The 14,336-nt window shown below is 39.0% G+C and overlaps 1 protein-coding gene across 2 annotated transcripts in view; it reads right to left on the bottom strand.

The window, feature by feature from the left end:
* COMMD1 (copper metabolism domain containing 1) overlaps positions 1 to 14,336 on the bottom strand; it is an 88,737-nt gene that overhangs the window by 64,055 nt on the left and 10,346 nt on the right. For both annotated transcript variants that reach the window (XM_064446695.1, XM_064446696.1), the window contains exon 2: positions 357 to 638. In XM_064446695.1, the coding sequence (XP_064302765.1) occupies positions 357 to 638 (282 nt within the window). The remainder of the gene's footprint in view (positions 1 to 356; positions 639 to 14,336) is intronic.

Below are 14,336 nucleotides of genomic sequence, written 5' to 3' on the forward strand. Positions count from 1 at the left end.
TTATTCTTTTTCAGCTTCTCCTTTGCAAATATTACCTAATTTTAGTATTTGATTAGAGAAGAAAAAAGACTAATGGACTTCACAGTGCATGGAATACAAATAATTTTAATGAAATTGTTAGTACGGCTGATTTATGTTTGATTTCTATGTCCTCAGATTTTCCAAGCTTAATGTAAAGTGAGCTGTCAATACATATAAGATATAAAATAAGCAAAAAATTACATTCACCACCCAGAATATATCTTTGTATCCAAAGACGGATCACAAGCTCAAGTACATTAAAGGCCCGGTGGTGACTCCATTTGGATGCACTGAATTCAGCAATAGGTAAAGTGTCTCAGCAAAAGAAAGCTTACCTGCCCATTTTTTCCCAGTTCCATTTCAACTATTGCAACAGGAGTGTTTATCTGATCAACATGTCTTGATTGTGACTTCAGATCCACTCGCCAGTTCATGTTTTTCAAGACATTATCCCAACGGCTTTGATTGATCAGGCTGTCATGGATCTTTATTCGGTGGTTCTTCCAAAATTTTGCAATGACTGCAGCCTGATCAGATGTGATGCCACCTTGTTTTTTGGTTTGGGCAGTGAGAAATGCCTCCAGCTGATTCAAATCCATGTCTGCTGAAGCAATTGACTGCATGGAAAATAAGAGAAAAAGGGAAAATCCTGCTCAAAATCACTCCTTAACAGTCAAAGCTGAAGTCTACCAAAAGGTCACATCTTCAGGGTTTTACAAATACTGGATTTTAAATGGATAGTGCAAACAAAGCTGGGTTATGGAAATAACCTGACAACTTTCATTAAAACTCAATTTGCAAGTGCCTACCACTTATCCTAGGTTCCTGCCCCCAAACAGCTGGCAGGTAACGTATCAGTAACAGTGATGAGGGAACTGAGAGCACCTTTCGGAATGCAGTACCCATACAGGATAACAAGGAGGTTTCTCACTGCCTGCCTGACCCCAGTATGCCCAGTGCATACCCAACTAGTTGCTGCTGGGAGCTAGGTCAGGCAGAATGCTGCTGTTCTGATGGTCAAAAAGCTGAAGCACATATGGCATACCCCTGGCCTAGGCTGAAACAAGTGAGGAGACATCCCAGCTCACTGCAACATCCACAGCTTCATCTGCCACCTCCGTACCACAAACAGGGAAGCAAAACTGGTAAATGCTGCACCATTCAAGCAGGGTCAGCAGCACCAGCCACAGCAGTGGGCTGGCTGCAGTGGCAAGAGCGTGAGTTTTCCAAGGGATAGTCCATGTGGCTTCTTCCGAAGCATCAGTGGACTCTGGCAGGCTAAGTACCGTATTTGTGTTTTGCAAGGGAGTGTAAGGGGTCATTTACTCCTCCTCCCTGCACAGCAACAGAAATTATTCTTCCCAAATCCATTTTTTAGTAGATACCCAGTTTTTCCACCTACTTTTCCAAAGCTGATAATCCTACAGCCTCAAATTTGCATTGCCTAACCAGCAATGGTTGCTAAATATAATTGTGAAGGGAGGGGAGGACAGGAGGCAGAGAGAGGAAACTGTGGCCAAGTTTCCTCCAAGCAGACACTTTTGCTTCATTCTCACCCAAAATGGATGCAGCTCACCCTAAATGAACATGCCACCTCCAAGTACATGCCAATGTGGAGCACACCAAGATGAAGTGTGGCCAACATTGCAATCCTTGGGATTTGCCTCAATTTAATTTTCCTTGACATGGTATTTCTACTGCTGTACTTCATGCGTTCAGGGAAATGACAACCTCGCTCCAAAGCGTACTATTAGCCAACAGGGTGACACTGTATGGACGGACACGTGGTGTGTTCTTCACAGTGCCTGTCTGCAAAGCAGGACATCACTTATCTAAAAACCAATGGGTTAGCGCTCTGTGAGCTTGCCAAGGACGCAAGACCTGCTGTTTCTCCCCATTTCATCAACGATGAACTAAAACTGTCAGCAGGGTGAACTACCAGCAGGCTTTGCCACCTTTGCCATCTAGACCAGACAGATGTTGAAGTACATGATCTTAATCACACCCAGGAGTGGCCTGAAATAAAATGGCAGGTAAAAAAAACACAAAACAAAAAAATTCACCCACAGAACCACAAGGACTAGCCCAAAACAGAGCTCACATAACACAAAAACAACAGAACAGTGGCAAGTTTAGTGCTTTGAAGGGAGTAAAGCCAACACTGTGACGTGTTCAACCTTCAGCAGATACACCACCACATCCTCCTTATTCCGAGTTTTTTTGTCAAGAGAAAAAGCAAGCTAGAAACATCCCCCCCTAAAAACCCCAAAAAACAACTTGTGATCTGTAACAGTTGCGCTGCCTTTTATAATGCAGTGTACAAGACCTTTCTCCTGAAGCTTTTATAGGTTTGGGGTTTTTTGGTGGGGGGTTTTTTTGGTGGTGTGTTTTTTTTTTTTTTTAAGAGGGATGCACTGCCTTCCCTCACTCTCGCAATGCATTAGCTGCCATCTGTTACGTGATCAAGAAAAGAAACAGCACTCCATACCAGAAGTAACTGGAGCATCTGCCAATTTATTATAAAATTTGAGATGCCTAGTACACTGCTCTGTCTCTTCTATACAGCATTCACCATATCTATATATTGTTTGGTTTTATCATGAAGGTATTTAACTTAAGAGGTAATTATCCTGTAATATCCTGTAATATCCAATACGCTCTAAGTGAAAAAAGCACATTTCATTTTCAAAACAAAAGCTATTTAGACTTACAGCCCTTTCCTACATCCACATCTTACATGAACAGGACTATCTATTAACAGCAGTATGGAATATTTACTGGTTTAATATTTTTCATATCCCTACATCTGTGTGTGGATCTGCTTGCATGTTGTGTGACACCAACTACCGCTTATGTACACCTTTTGTGCTGGTTTATATGAAGAGGGGGAGGAATAGGGGTGAATCAACAACCCCAGACCCCAGCACCTTATGTAAGCCCTGTCAAGACCAAGATCAAGTTGAGATGCAGACTTTCTTCTCAGTTCAGCTGTGCAGAAAATTGCCTTCTGTTTTATTTCTGTGCAGGAACCAAGAACATAAACTGCATCCTCTGCACTGAATGAAGCAAAGGTGTCATGGAGAAACATCTAACCTGTATTAAATGTGAACCTAATGCAGATTCACTGGATCAAATAACCCAGGTAACCCTTTTTTCAGCTTGATTTTATAACATTCAAACATTTCACATTTTTAATTTTTAGGGGTTTCTTTCAACCTTACCCCCTTCACAACAACTCTATTTGCAAGATGCAACAATATTTCTGGCAGGGCTTTGCTAAGCTGATAATAAACATACACACACAAAGTTCCTTGTTGTGCTTGTCACATGATATAAATCTGACTTCTAGTTATATCCGGAAGAGGAAGCTTATGACCAAGCTTGCAGTTTTAAGCATAAGAATGACAAAACAATACTACTAGGGCTTATACAGTTCAGCTAAACTTGTCTGTGGCAAAGATCATCAGCAGATTGACGATCAGATTAGATCCCGCCTGAGCTACATTTAAAACCTCTGTAAGTTCATGTACTATAAGCACCGTGATATAGTTTGCTACCAAAATACTATCACATAAAACAGACGAAGGAAACCATGTATCATAATTAGCAATCATTTCTCTCTCTCTCTCAGACATGTGTGCACATGTACCCACAATATGGATCGCCCAATACTGTATATGTACACAGCTAAGAAACCAGAAGGTAACAACCATACTCTGTTTTGGTGGAATAGTTATCAGATAATGTATGCTTTAAATAACATACCAATATAGTCTGTCATTCAGACTAGAATCTCTCTCAGCTTGGAAATAGGACTACTAATTAAAAACTCCTTTAAAAAAATTAATGTAAATTTTAATTGGAAACAGGTACAACCAATTAATGAGTTATACCTCAGTATAGTTGCGTGAAGATATTAATGAAGACTTTTTTATTATTATTCCTAAACAAAACCTACCAGCTATAAAGGCTTTCAAGTCACAGAAGAACAGCAACTCATTTTAATATTCTTTTTCAGTTTTAACTTGGAAACATTTCATTGTGGACAGGAAACCTGATATAAGTTACAATGAATGAGAGAACAATTAAGGTGTTTGCTAATCTTCCATCCCCTTTATTGTGGAAACACTTATATAACTCATTCTTTAAACAAGCATAGTTCTATTCCGTTGCTTGTATAAATGACCACAGTTAAATTTTGGACTTTTTTAAGCTTGAGGAAATGTTTTAATTTAACTTGGCAAAAAAATTGTATTTCCATTCATATTCTGCACAGCATTACAAACAGTTCTTTCCATTACTCTTACCAACGCTCATTTATTACATAGAATATCATATCACAGTGAATACACCTTACTAATATTTCTAAGGATTAACTGAAAGTTAAAACATGAGGGGTTCTTCTATGGTTATAACTAAAGACAGATAAAATATATCTGATTATAGGTCGGTCTCTCATGCTTTCAAACCCTAGGAGCTTCGGATGAGCATTTGCCACCACCAGGACAATGATTAGCTGTTGTCCAGCCCCACAGCAGTGATGAGGATGGTTTCACTGCCAGAACAACACAAACACACACACATTGTAACATCATTACTGGAAAATTCTTAAGACTTAAAGGTGCTGAAACCTATTTTATCCATCAGCTCCTACGGATGAATCACTGTCAGCGTTGGTCCAAGAGGGATATGTCTCATTAATGCCAATTACTTAGCCCAGACAGACCTTAAAGTGCAGGATCTACTCCAGTAACTTGAGTCACTGTACTGTCAGCGGCATGCATCATTATATTATATAGACTTCATATTCTGAACTAAGTGCGTATACATGGATATCCTGCCTTAGTTGTTTCCCACCCCATCTCTTCAGCAGTCATCAATAACCATATTTTGCCCCCATTTTATGTACCTACTGTCCCATCTCTACGCAGTTCTACAGCACATCAAGAAGTCCTGTGTTAAAAGTACGACACCAAGGAAAAAAAGTTATATAGGACCCAATTCCAGTTTTTACTGGTAATCACAAATGACTTACTATTTCAACATAAAAATCTTCTACAAAAAGCAGAAGTTTTCTAAGAATATATACCATCACAGCTACTGTAGGCCAGTAATTTAATTTATATTACTATGACTTTTCACTCAAGTAAAAAAAAAAGTGCCTATTTTCAAAACTAGAGTCTGTAAGACAACACCATTTGTTATTAAAAATTTCCCCACATTATTTATTTTGAGATTTGTTATAACATGCTTCCCCCCCACCCCGGCAGGAAGCACAGCTTATGGACTGCATGTCATACTACAAGCAGGCAAGTCCGAGCCTCTGCAACTGGCTACATCTTTCTTTCCAGAGGCTGAGCAGATGCTTTTAAACAACAAGAAACAGGCTTGGTCATACTGACTTCTCCTTGTGCTCACTTTCAACACATACCCACTATGCCTTCAAATACAATTCAGCCAATAAAAATATAACTTTCAAATACTATTTCCTTAATGGAACAATATTTGATAATCTGGAGAGTTTTGTATTGGCTTAATTAGATTCATTAGACGTGCTTTGGTACGCAGAACAGGAAAACAGACTTAAATTATCTCTTCTGAGAAATAAAGCCTGACAAGCATGCAGTACTAGTAAGAAACAATTGTTAAAACTCACTGGGAAAACAAGAACACACTTCATTTCCGGAAATAAAACATTACTTGTCAACCATTATTATGGAAGAGCTCCAAGAGCTGACCATGCCAGCATATGTAGGCATTTTCTCCAGCTAACCCTCAAAATCACAGGCTGCTGCCAGCCCGTATCACAAAGAAATCACAGACTTAGAGAAACAAACAATTGAGTGCCACATACTATACTAATGAACTCACTTCTTCAGGTTTTTGGGAGGTGGGGGTGAGAGACTATACCTGTATCACAACCATTATAATTCCGATGCTTTGAGAAATATAACCTCGAAAACCACTGGAACACATGCACAGAGAGGGGGGACCAGCTGCAGAGAGGAGGAACATACGAAGGGACCCAGCTCAGCCAAAACACAAAGCCAATTCCTCTTAACACCAGGACGCTATGCATTTCTTTCACTTATCCTTAGAAGAAAGCCTTCACTGGATTTGGGGTAAATACAGGTTGTCTGCTGCATGCAACTTTGGGGTATATAGCTTCTTCCTCCTTATCCAAAAAGAAAGGTAACCCTGGGAACAGAACATCTTTGGGCGTAATGGCACGTGCGGGTCCTAGTGACACTAAGCTATTTGTCAAGTTAGCTCAGCATGTTCTCCTGCAAATAGTAGCTTCAGACAGGAGGAATATGGGAATATTTCTGCAACCCTGTGGTTTCTGGGTCCTCCTCTCTAAGCATGTACTAACCAGACTCTCTCCCAAGGGCTGCCGAGATATACAGTCCTGTAATAAATGAGCTGTTCCCATAGATGTTCCCTGGATATTAGTCCAGTAGACTTTCCCACGTTTCTGGAGACAGTGGAGGTTTTCAAGTAGTCAGTAGGTTGTGCCTCACAAACACTGTTTATTAGAGTCCAAGAGCTCTCCCGAGAATTGGAATTAAGATAAAATTAGATGCAACAGTCTGCTGTCTGCACTTGAAAAATGGTGATCCACCTTTTGGAAAAAAGCCCAAAGCTGAAGGCCCCTACACCCCCCGAAATTTGGAAGACAGAAATCACAAGTGACCTTAACAATACATTTAGTATTTCTACAAAGTAAAGAGATTTTAGCTAATCTTTAAGTCTTCATCTAATCCATAGGAGATCACACAGATTTCTTTTATTCAATTCCATACTATGTCCCAGTATTATTTTAGTTTGCTCCTTACTGAGCTGTAATACACAGTTAAGTGTGAAATGAAACTCTTTCTTTGCTAAGAGAAAAGAGCTAACTGTGAATCATTAAGAGGACAATAATACATGTATTGTTTAAAAGCCTGTGGTTTAATTTTTTCTAGTGTGTAAGAGTTCTTCTACAACACCTATTTTTTATTCCATTCTGTAGAATGTTTTGATTCATTGCCGAGGAGACACTAACCAGGTCAACAGACATTCAGCAGACTTGTAAATATTTTAAAGTTTGAGTTATTCTGACTTTCATCAAGCTTTCTTCTTAGACAGGAAGACTTGCAACACACAGCAACAACAACAAAATAATACTTAACTGATACTGCAGATGGGAAAAATGCGTGTGCCTGATGCAGTTTTGGGCAAAATTATATTCTGCCTGCATAGAAATCTTACTAAGCTTGATTCCACACAGATTTGTCAAATGTGCACATGGAAGATAAAACCCTTCTCAATGGGTCACTTTCATGCTTCTTGACTGCTCAGTTTTCTCCCCCAAGGTACCCAGACTCCGTCCCAGCAGAACCCGCCAAACCCTTTTTTTTTTTTTTTTGGCATACAAGCTCACCAAATGCCATGTTCTCTGCTAAAATTACTTTTTCATTTGAACATGAAGTTCAACAACAGGGGAGTAGATATACAGCTATTCTTGGCCTAGCTTAAAATTGAATGTAAGAGATCTCAGCATTAGTATTTAAAAGCACCTGAAATGACCACAACATTTTTTTGTCCAGCCTGCCTCTGCCATTAGTCTGTGTGTCTGCTAGAAATGACCAGTGTGAACTCATAATTCCATAAAACACCACTTCCTAAATTTATTTGCAGGAGGTGTCATTCTTCTGTGGTATAAAGATATGACAAAGGAAGTTAAAAGGTTGATTAAAATAGGCAGACACCAGATGAACCGCAACCTGAGCCACACTCCTGTGGTCAGATCATACTTCTTGCAAATCTGCTGTGCTGAGCTCAAAAAGGTGGCTCCACCAGCCCCATCCTAAAAAACATATTTAGCTGAAGGAAAATTGAGAATGCTCGGGATTACTCTGTCTGGACCTACTTACAGACTCTGTCTAGGCTTTACACCACTTACAGAACAAGAATAAATAAAATAAAATAAAAAACACAGAACAAGCCCACCCACTAGTAATGTTAGTCATAGCTAGATCTCCAAACAATGCTTGCATACTCGTATTACAAATAGATACTAAAAGTTTGGATTTTAAGCAACAGACAAAAAAAAGAAGCACCACTCCCTTCCTGAATAATAGTTTCCAAACTACTTAAATTATTTAAAATAGAAAGAGGAAGAGATATACACGAAAAAAGGCAATGGAAAGTGCTTCTCAGAGAGCACAGACAGGCCTTGGACAAGCTGAGGGAGATAAAACAGGGAACTGAAAAAATAAGGAAATGTTCTATTAATAGCAGATATAGTTGCAACTACAAGGGTCAAATACGATTTAAAATATAATTATATTAAAAAGATAAATATAAATTGTCCATCCTGGCCTGTACCCAACTAAATTACAGAAAAAAAAATCCTAAGTTTTGCTATCAGTTTTGTCTCCACTTGAGTAAAATTCTTTGCTGTAGTTTAGAAAGCATTTTGCCACTTGGGGTGGAGGCAAAGAAACGTCACATTTCCAGTAGTTTTTAAACCTGCAGCCATGTTACAGACAAGTTTGACAGATTCAACCTTTTTCAAAACAAATGTACATACATGTGTTCTCCCTGAATTATGCTTCAGTAGAAGGATGTTGTTTTCTTGGAGAATGTCTAAATCTTCACGGTCTACATTATTCAGTCTAAAATGGTTTCTTCAGTCCTCCTGAAGGGGCTGAATTCAGAAATATGAACTCTTAACAGACAGAAGCCGTTTAATGCAGTATTGCTAAAGATGGAGAGGAAAATAAAAGGCAGCAAGAAATCCAGATAGGGCAGAATAAATACCAGATGGTAAATACAAAAAAAATTCAAGGGAGGGAGTAAAAGCAGGAAAAGAGAGTGAGATATAGACAAACACAGTGACAGTCCCAGAACTGGTGACATGACCTGTTGTTCCCTTAAGAAACCACGTGGTCAGTGTTTTTTCTGCTCCTCTGTTCTCTTACAATAAAATAAATGAGAACTGTGTTTATCAGGTTTCTACAATCATTCTGGGAAAATTACTTGCTGCTGCAGACTACTGCTTCATGTTTAATTTCATTTCACTTAGAAGAGTTAAAAATAGATGTAGGAGCAGCTCGTATTTTGAAGGCACATGGAAAAAAAAGATGTATCCCTACCCGGCATGCAGTAATGGTGCAGACATTAGCATAACTTATCGTAGCTCTCTGCAGGCAGTGCCCTGTCAGTGAAATCAGACAAAATGCAAACTTGCTTTATTATGAACCAAGCACAGAAAATAGAATTAACATAACAAACTAATTTTACCTTTTACTCAGTGCATCTTGATTGTTTACATCTTAAAAGTTAATTATTAACCGAGGTAATTTCCCCCTTGGTTTACATTTGGACATCAGCTTCCTTTATAGCAAAGCATAGAAGCTCCAGTAGTGAACATGAAATACATGAGTCACACCTCTCAACTGTATGATGTCTTGCCATATACTCTGATTTGGAGACCAACTCTGACTCCAGGCTCTGCTTTCCTCCCTTTCACAGCACCATTGTACATTATCTGTACTATTCTGGGCAATAACTAGAGTTACATTTTCCTACCTGGAAGAAGGGTTCCTGCACTCCTAAACTAGGCTCACATTGCAGCCACCTTGGCAATAACCCTGCAGACACATTTCACAGCAGCAAACAGATCAGCAAGGAGACAAGTTTACAGACTACACTGTTTCAAGGCGAGCAAACAAGAGTGCTTTACCATCTGGTCATTCATCACCTATTTTGACAACTCATGTTACCTGTTGACAGGTTTGGCTGGCAAACGGTAAGCTTCCAGGCTCAGGATTCCAGCCGGCAGGTCTTCCTTTCGGCATAGATAAAATGGTTTTCCCCTCCTGCTGGCTCAGTGAAATATAAAACACATTCCCCAGACCAGTAGCAGCCATGGTATTTGTTAACAGCTGACCGTTTCTGAGGAGAAGGGAGCAGCAGGTCAAATTCTTCACCACAGGAATCATGACTGCTCTGTGAAGGTCCCCACTCACCACCTGGTGCTGGAGAGCAACACCTGACTGAGAGCAAAACCCAAGCTGGGGAGCTCAGAAGAAACCATCCCTCACTTTCCTATAGAGAGTTAAGTACCATTTGCTGTACCAAAGATGCTCTTAGAACTAAATTTAATAAACATTTTTGGGAAAAATAAGGCTGAAGACATAATGAAACAGCCAAAATATCAATCTGAACGTATTCTCCAACAGAATCACATTAAATATTAATGACTACCTTAGTTACCCCAGAGGGGGTTCTCTATTTCTATCAGGTTAGGCTCCTGACCAAGACATCTATTGGTAGAGCTGGCCAAGTAATCAGGTTTCCAGCAAGTTGGTAGGAACAGCTCCCTACCTCTGTCCCTCCCCAGGCAATGTGCACTGCATTCAAGAGCTGCACAAGCATGACAGTGGTTTGCAGAGGTTGCAGGCACACATTATGGGAATTACACATGCCAGACACCATAACAGGATTTGACTCTAGCTTTCCACTGAAGCTGAAAAGAGATTCTTCTATAAAGTCCTTTTTACTAATAGCGCTACAGCTCAGGCTGGGTCCCTCCAAAGAGGGACCCTGAACAAAGAAATCTCTGGGCAATTATACCCTTACAATCTAAATTCCCCACCCCTCCTGCAACAGTTCGGATCAGTAGTAACATTAGGGTCTGGGGTCTTCCTGTTCTTTATTTAGCCCTTTAGGCACACTGCCTAAACGTGCCGTTTCTTCCGCAGAAAGCGGGAGTTACGTGTATTTTGTTCACTTCAAAAAGGTAAAAATTGAGTTTAATGAAAAATGCAAAGGAAATCACAATTAATTAAAATAAAATGGTTTTACGTGGTCAAATTTGGTACAAATAAAGGGTACTTATACAAACAGCTTGTTAAAACAGAATACAAACTACTCATGAACCAGAAATGGCAAAGGAGTACAAGAGAACGGTACATCTGATGCAACAGTCTGAAGAGAGCCAACAAAGCCATGTGTAAATATCAGACAAGGAGTAAAAATGCCTGTTGATTACTTGCCTTTTACATGGATACTACTTCAGTGTCTGCATATATTTTCAGGAACATGTTTCATAATCCTGCATTCACGGTTTATAGAGACTTCAAAGAAAGGAAAGGAAAAAACCACCCACCAAGCTGAGGTAGGACTCTTTTGGCAGGGATTCCAAAACATCTCAACCAGGAAAAAAAACCTAACCTTATTTGGAAAAAACCATATTTTTTGGAAAAAAATATATTTGTATTGCCACTTTCTATAGTAAGGGGGGAAAGAAAGAGATTAAAAAACATGCTTTCAGAAGTATATTAACATATGCAAAATGAGATATTACAAAAAAATTTATTCATTAGAAAAACATTAATTTTAAGTCTAAAACTTGTTTGGACAAATTGGCTATTATTTCACATTTGCTCTGCACAATATATTTTATGTCTTCTTTTGGTGAGGTTCTGTTGTAATCTATTTTTACTTATGTGGAATCACACACAAACCAGCATTGTTAAGAGGTAAATATAGAAGATGCCAAAGAATTAGAGGGATAAAAAACATATTCCAAGGTCACTGCCAGCTTTAAAAGTGAAACACAGAGTCCTCAAGGAAAGCAGATAAACAGATACCAAACGCCATGGGGAGTTGAGAAGGAGGAGGGAGTCACAGGCTTGTTACACAACCATAAAACTACCAACTTTACAAGAGATCAAGTACTCTGAATTAGATCGTGGACTATCAGCTATAAACAGGTGCTCGTGCACTGTAAACAAAGAGAAAAGTAAATGCACTTGCTTTGTTCAAGCACTCCAATTTTAAATCACTCGGTCACTAAACGCAGCATAGGGTAATTTGTTTTCCCTGTATGATTTGCAAGATTCAGTTTCCTTGTATAAGACTGCTATATACAACGGAACACAGTTATGAAAAACCTACAGTGTATAAGCTTCAGGTGTTCAGAACACATAACAAAAATGCCTCAAAGTAAGAAGCCAATAATGAACTCCAAAGTAAGAAGCCAATAATGAACTCCAAAGTAAGAAGCCAATAATGAACTCCAAAGTAAGAAGCCAATAATGAACTCCAAAGTAAGAAGCCAATAATGAACTCCAAAGTAAGAAGCCAATAATGAACTCCAAAGTAAGAAGCCAATAATGAACTCCAAAGTAAGAAGCCAATAATGAACTCCTAATTCTTCACAATGGAGGACATCCATGTTCCAGTCAGTTCTGACTTACTCCATATATTAAATATTTTTTAAGTTATTGTGTAAAAGCATATACTTACAGTGATAAACACAAAATTTTAAAAAGGGGATATTTTAGGCTCTGCCTTCAAAGAAAGTTACTCACTTCATCTTGTTCTAAAGCCAATGATCCTCTAGGGATTAATTTTGAGCCCTCAGAGTAAGTGGCAGCCAACCCTTCCTGCCCAGGGAGGCTCACAGGGAACAAGATCAGGCATTCAGGCTGGAGCTCAAGTTGCCAGAGGTTCTTACCTGACAACTTCTGCCCCATTGGGCTCAATGACTAAATCATCAATGAACAAAAAGACTTGAGGTAATAATTGTAGTGCCTGTTATTTTGTGCCACTAATGCTTTTTTTTTAGTCACATGAACTATTGCAAAAATCAACGTCATCCAAATATGTTTAAGTGTTCAAGGCTCCATCATACTTAGTCACCAGACTGGAAGAAATCCAGAGAGTACAAGCTGCAAAATGGAATAATTCTAGCCCCACAGCATGTTCACCACTCTAAGCTTTTGGTATTGTCAGCCTTTTTCTAATAAAAAGTTATTGGATATACTGCATCCAGTGCTACAAAATAGTACAGCAGGAAAACTAATGTATGTCATACAAAGACTGTAGATGCTAAACGTGACCAGGAATGGAAAATTTCAGATATTCACCTTGTTAAAAGGTTGACTTGTGTCATCCAAATTTCCTTTTTATACACTACCTGTGAACTTCAGTGTCACAGCTCTGCATCTTTGATAGGGTGTTGGTTATTCAATGCATTAACAGCTCTTTCTGTTGCTCTCTTCTTGTTCTGAGCTTTCCATTAAATAAGGATATATACATTTAGTAGACAAGATTACACTCACACTGATGTAGAGGATCCACTGACTACGTTTTTCTTCCTAATAAGATTCATCTTTACTTGTAATGGAAAAAAAAACCCAACCATATATTTGAAAAAGAAAGAAGTCTATTACCTGCTCAGCTGTGCAGCAGCCTCATGTGAGACTGGCAAGGTTTGAATAAGACTTTTTACTCCATTGCCAACATCAGTACTCTCTTGGAGCAAGCAAGTGCTCATCTTCCTTCACACCAGTTGTAACAGACACAATTTTGAAAGTATCATATAATAAAGAATATATATACATACACACACACACACGTGGCCTCTTCTTTCCTTTTAGTCCTTCTTCACGCACCAAACTGAGTAAGACACAACCAAGTTCTCCCCTTTTCACAGCCCACATTTAAAGAGGGACGACAATCATACTAGTCCAGAAAATCACCAGTGCGGAGATGATGGCAGTGAACTTCATTACCCTTTTCAGCATTTTCCCTCACACTTTGGGGAATAGCAAATGGAGCATTAGTGTTACTGAAATAAAGGCATGAAACTGCATGTGAAGCCTAGGGGAGTCTTTTTCCCTTTTCAAACATACTCCATACAGCATGTGTTTGATGAATACTAATTAAATATAGTAGAAGCATTTAATTTGTAGTAATGAACTTCAAAGGCAAAATCCAACTCCCTAGTCTTCAGAGTAGACTCTTGTTAAGGTCAAGAGAAACACTGAAGGATCAGACTGGACTAATGAATTTCAGCATAATCAAAATACTTGCCTTTCTGTGCATGCATGTGTGTGTGCACACCCCCACATATATATATACACAACATATGCTAATCACATACACACACTATATATATATATAACTTACTCTAATCAAATCTGGGTGAGGTTGGTTTTTTGAGAAATAAGGAGTGCATAACAAATAACAAAACTGACTGGTGTCATTAATGATGAAAATACTATTTACTGGCAGAAGTTCTAAAATTCAACTGAACCATGCATTTGGATGGGAAAACGGAAATTAATGGGATTTGAAGCATCGCAACCACTAGGGAATCCAACTTTCTCAGTAACATGCTGTTCTTAAAGTCCATTAACAGATAATTAGCAGATTTTCAGTAGGTCATTATAAAACTAAGACATAACACAGAGCCATTATAAATGTGAAGAGCCAGCACTGAGCTGCCTGACAGATAGGGCAGCCCCCACCTCCAC

The sequence above is a fragment of the Phalacrocorax carbo genome, chromosome 3, assembly GCF_963921805.1.
Source record: "Phalacrocorax carbo chromosome 3, bPhaCar2.1, whole genome shotgun sequence".
Taxonomy (NCBI): domain Eukaryota; kingdom Metazoa; phylum Chordata; class Aves; order Suliformes; family Phalacrocoracidae; genus Phalacrocorax; species Phalacrocorax carbo.